Below are 5,000 nucleotides of genomic sequence, written 5' to 3' on the forward strand. Positions count from 1 at the left end.
CTCTTCTCTTCTCTTCTCTTCTCTTCTCTTCTCTTCTCTTCTCTTCTCTTCTCTTCTCTTCCTCCATCATCCTTTGTTCATGTTGTGTCAAGTTTCCCCCTTTCTCCATCTCAGATTTCACAGGAAGGATCCCCTCTCTCTCTCCCTCTCTCTCCCTGTCTCTCTCCGTCTCCCTCCTTATCTGGTCTCTGCATTTTAATGAGGACCTACTCATCTTTCTTTTCTCTCTCTATCTCTCGCTGAAATATCCCAAGGTTATTTTTATTTCATAGGTATTATAGGTAATGTATTTTGCATTTGTGATTTTATTCATAGTTGTAAATATAATGGATATATATAGATATAGATATAGATATAGATATAGATATAGATATAGATATAGATATAGATATAGATATTATGAACATCATCATCATCATTGTTATTATCTCTTGCAACCACCAAAATTATAGTACTATATTCTTTAACAGTGGGGCAGAGCAAAGAGAGAGGATATGTTGATGGTTTATTGGGGGGTAATCTCTCAAGACAGATTTATTGGGGGGTATTAGCTAACATGCTGCCTGCGTTAGCAGCAACAACACATACAAACAAAATACATCTCTATTGGCTTCCCGAATAGCGACGGCAGCACAGAGTCACAGAATCTTATGGGTCAAGTTTTGGGTGTGACGCACACGCACACACACACACACACACACACACGCACACGCACGCACGCACACACACACACACACACACACACACACACACACACACACACACACACACACACACACACACACACACACAGACATTTTTTCCCCACTATTACTATTACTACTACTGCTATACAACTCCTACTCCTACTACTCCTGATACTACAACAACTACTACTATTAGTACTTCCACACTACTACTACTAATAGTATTACTATAATACTATTACTACTGCTACTAGTATTAGTACTACAATCATACTTCTAGCGTGAGTAGTACTACTATACTATGCTACTACTATAACTCCTTGCATGCTCACTCAAACCCCCTTCAACTGATCCAGAATGCCTCGGCACGTCTTGGCCTTCGACCTCCCGAAATGTTCACGTCTGCCCCCTTTATGCGTTCCCCTTCCCTCGCTGCTCCGCATCCAATTCAAACACTGGGTGGATGATAACCTACAAGCCAATCGAGGGCATGGGCACCCCCCCTTCCTTCGGGTCATGTTCGATCCCTACACACCCCTTACCACTCACTTAGATCAGCTAACACAGGAAGTCTGTTCATCCTCCTTCCCTAAAACAGCCTTGCTACTAAAGCCTCCCAGTGTCCTAGACTCTTCTCCTCCTGGCTCCCAAAGCTGTGGAATGACCTCTCCCTCTCTCAGTCAAGACTGCACACTCACTCCCCATTTTTTCCCCTGCAGTTAGATAACTAACCTCTTCAGACTCTATCTGATCCCCCCCCAGCCCTCCACACATTCTTTGTATCACTTCTTGTTGCCCTTTTTGTTTTGTTTGTAGATGCTAGTGATATATTATGTTGGTTACTTGTTATGTTATTTAGACATAATACTGTTTGCTTGACCACAAACCTAACGTTATTTAGATAGCACGTTTAAAAAAGACACAAACTTCACATTATCATTTGGAGCTGAGAAATGAACGGCAGTCCTATACTCTGACATCATCGTCAAAACAATAATAACGCACATATGCCTTGTTGTTGCTACTGTCAACAAGGCTAACAAATCCTGTTATTGTGTCAGTAGCCTCTGAACTTCTATCCAACAGGGCCTGCAATGAATTTGTCTTTTTTCTTCACTGACAACATTCAGAAAATTATACAAGCAGTCAGCGCCTCCATATAAAAAAATAAAAAACTTGGAGGACATTATACACATCTGAAATGCTCCTACAGCTGCAACAGGCTTTTTCACAAACGTTTCAAATTGGAGGGCCCTCAGATCTTCTACAAATTGTCTCTTCTCTCAGGTTTCACGCCACAGGCCCTGAAAACTGCCATTCTCAATTCAGCCGGCTGGTGTGAACTGTGGTTCTGTAAAGCCCACAGGACCCGGGGGCAAGTGGGGGTCCCAATCTTAGCTGTTGTCGGTCTGACAGGACGGGGAGCTGGGGGAGCCAGGGTGCGATTAACCTGTCTACGAACCCGTCAATTTGGGGGTGTAGAGGGGTAGTTCTTGCCTTCTTCATCCCCCGGCCGCGCTGACAGACACCTGGCTTCAAAGTCGTGCCCCTGGTCACTGTGGAGCTCCTCTCTGGCAGTTTGATTATGTATTTATTTCATACCTATCATATCCCACGGGGGAACTTCAGTTTTTTTTAGCTTCACCCAGGTGAGTGCTGCCCACAGAGGAGCGCAGAGGGGGAGCAGTTAGGGGTTAAGTGTCTTGCTCAGAGACGCTTCGGCACATCGCTGAGGGCTGGAATCGTACCTGGGACCTCCAGGACCTCCGGAGTCCAAGGCGGGCTCACTAACCATTCAGCTATGGTCGTTACGTTTAGCTGCCGCGGTAGCTTTGGATTCATAAACGAAGTGGGGTGACATTAATGGTGGAAATAGAGTCCAGAGGGAAGCACGCACATCCCAACAAAAAAATGTTCAGGTGCTGAACAACAATACGTACTTTTAGGAAGTACGTATTGGAAAGGAAAGGAAGGGAAGTTCGCACACTGTAGCTCCCGGTAGCACTAAAAGTAAATGTTCTTACTGGGAGCTCCAGTGTGCGAACTTCCCTTCCATCCTGACATTAATAGTGGGCGTGGCCAGACGGTTACATTTGTACCCTCGTCGTTCTGAGTTTAATAAAACTCAGGACTTTTAACACATTAACCGCCAAGAACGTAGTCCTACGGTCCGTTAAATCCAACTGTTAAGCGCCGAGACCGTAGCCCTACGGTCCACGGTCTTTTTCGCGCATGCGCGGTCCGGGTGCACTTTCGGAATTTTTTTGATCCACTTCCGTTTCCGGTTTGATGACCGGAAACGGAATTATTTGGGATCCGGTTTTGACGATCACGCCGCCCTCGTTCTACAGACGAAACTGAAACTCAATTCTCTTCCTGTAGTTTTTTCTCCTCGCATTTCACTGTTTAACGTAATCCGCTCTAACTACAACATGGATGCCCCGTTTGACACGCGATCTTCACTGGGAGATACAGGAGATCTCGCGGATGTAAACAGACCGGCTCAATCTCAATCTTAAGGATTTTAACAAGATCTATGGCGACATGAAAAAACAAAAAAACAACAAAAACACCTTGGCACTGGTGAGTACATTATGAGATTAACCTCTGGCGGTCGATGTGTTAATGTGTCGTTAGTTGACAATTATAAGCTGCTCTGATGAAGACCAAGAATGCCAAATGTAATTTTCTGACTGTCTACTTGAGGGAAAATCATTCTTCTACTGTTATGTAGTCTAAACACCAATCTACTATAGTGACCTGGCGCAGCAGTTGATGGTTTTCCTATCCACAAGTTTCCTAGGGCGTTTGTGGGCATCACTTCCTGTCGATTTGATCAGGTATCAGGATGGCAAATCGACAGGAGTGATGCCCACAACGCCCTAGGAAACTTGTGGATAGCTTTAGTGGTCTTGTTGTCGCGTTCAGCAGCGTGAAAGGGCCATTCCCCTCACTCAGGGACAGAGCAGACAGCAGATCGACGAAAAGCACCCAATACTCAAATTGTGTGCAGGGGTAGCCAGACTGCTCAGCTGAATAGTGGGGGGAGGCATGCAATCTTCTCCACAAACCCCCCCCTGCCTGCCCCCTGGTCCCAAAACTTGGGCCAATAGAAGCCATCCCAAATTCATTTCAGTGTCTTGGAGACCAAGCTCAGCCATGGACCATCTGGAGCACTGGAGGGTGGAAGATGGATGGTCAAATATTTTGGTCTAACACTGGCACTAAGCTGTCCCGAGGATATGCTTTGTTGACCGTGCAGGACGAGCTTCGCTCATTATATGAAACTAAAAATGTATACTTCACAGAGGAATAAAAATAAAATAAATTATGTATTATTTGCCCAGAGTATTATTATGAAAGGGAATTCAAAACAAGCATCATTTTCTCCTATTAAATATCATGACATTGTGCACTTTAGTTACATAGCCTATATCTTATTATTAACTCCTTTGCACAATGATTTTTGGATGATTATTTTGCCATAGTTCTTATCCGTGTGATCTATGGTCTGCTGGACGACCACATTTCACAAAACAAAGTTGATAATGAGATTGTACTCCTACTGACATTTATCTTTTTGTCCTCGGTTTACTGCAGACGGCAAAACTGCAATTGCTGTCAAAATATGGGATTATTTCATGAGCCCTGTGCAGCTCACTGTGCTGTATGCTGAGTGCAAAGCAGACATAGAGGACTCATCCAGTCAGGCTGGTGGTCCCTTTATAATGTATTTTTTTCATTTTTCACAGACTGACTGATCAGCTGCTCGGCTGCATGCTCGCAACAGAACCCAAAAAAACAGGAGGGGGGCCTATTATAGAGCCCTGGGGCACTCTGGTCATTAAATGAACATAAATCAACTCAGAAAAATATATTTCTCGCTTTTTTTTCTTTCTCTTTTTAATTAAGAGTAGCCAATTATTTTCTCCATCCCTTTTTTCTCCCAATTTGGCCATTATGCCAGTTCTCAAATCCCCTCCACACATTTCTGTGTAGTCTCTCGTCACTGCATGCTTGGCTCACTCGCCAATGAGGAAGCCCCACCGGGAAGATGTAAGTGTCTTCACACTATTCACCTCACTGTTCACCTCACTGTTCACCTATTACTACTACTAACCACTAACAGGCACCACCCGAGCCTGTGGTAATAGTTGCTGCATGGCGCAGAGATAGCCGGAGATTGGCCTCCCAGCCTGGCTTCACCTCCCATGAACATGGCAAATTGCACTTGTATGGAAGACACTTAGCAAAGCCAGATGAACCGCGGAGGATTCAAGCCCCTAATCTCCTTCAATGGTCGACAGGAACTTT

The 5,000-nt window shown here is 44.6% G+C and overlaps 1 protein-coding gene across 1 annotated transcript in view; it reads right to left on the minus strand.

The window, feature by feature from the left end:
- Window positions 1-2,481, minus strand: part of cntfr (ciliary neurotrophic factor receptor) — a gene marked incomplete at its 5' end in the record, with an annotated part of 31,359 nt that extends 28,878 nt beyond the window's left edge. The window contains 2 exons of the mRNA XM_080420335.1: window positions 2,184-2,257; window positions 2,435-2,481. Coding sequence (XP_080276461.1) covers window positions 2,184-2,257; window positions 2,435-2,481 — 121 coding nt within the window. The remainder of the gene's footprint in view (window positions 1-2,183; window positions 2,258-2,434) is intronic.
- Window positions 2,482-5,000: the final 2,519 nt, after the last annotated feature.

The sequence above is a fragment of the Gymnoscopelus braueri genome, assembly GCF_963280865.1.
Source record: "Gymnoscopelus braueri genome assembly, chromosome: 22".
In the NCBI taxonomy this organism is placed as follows: domain Eukaryota; kingdom Metazoa; phylum Chordata; class Actinopteri; order Myctophiformes; family Myctophidae; genus Gymnoscopelus; species Gymnoscopelus braueri.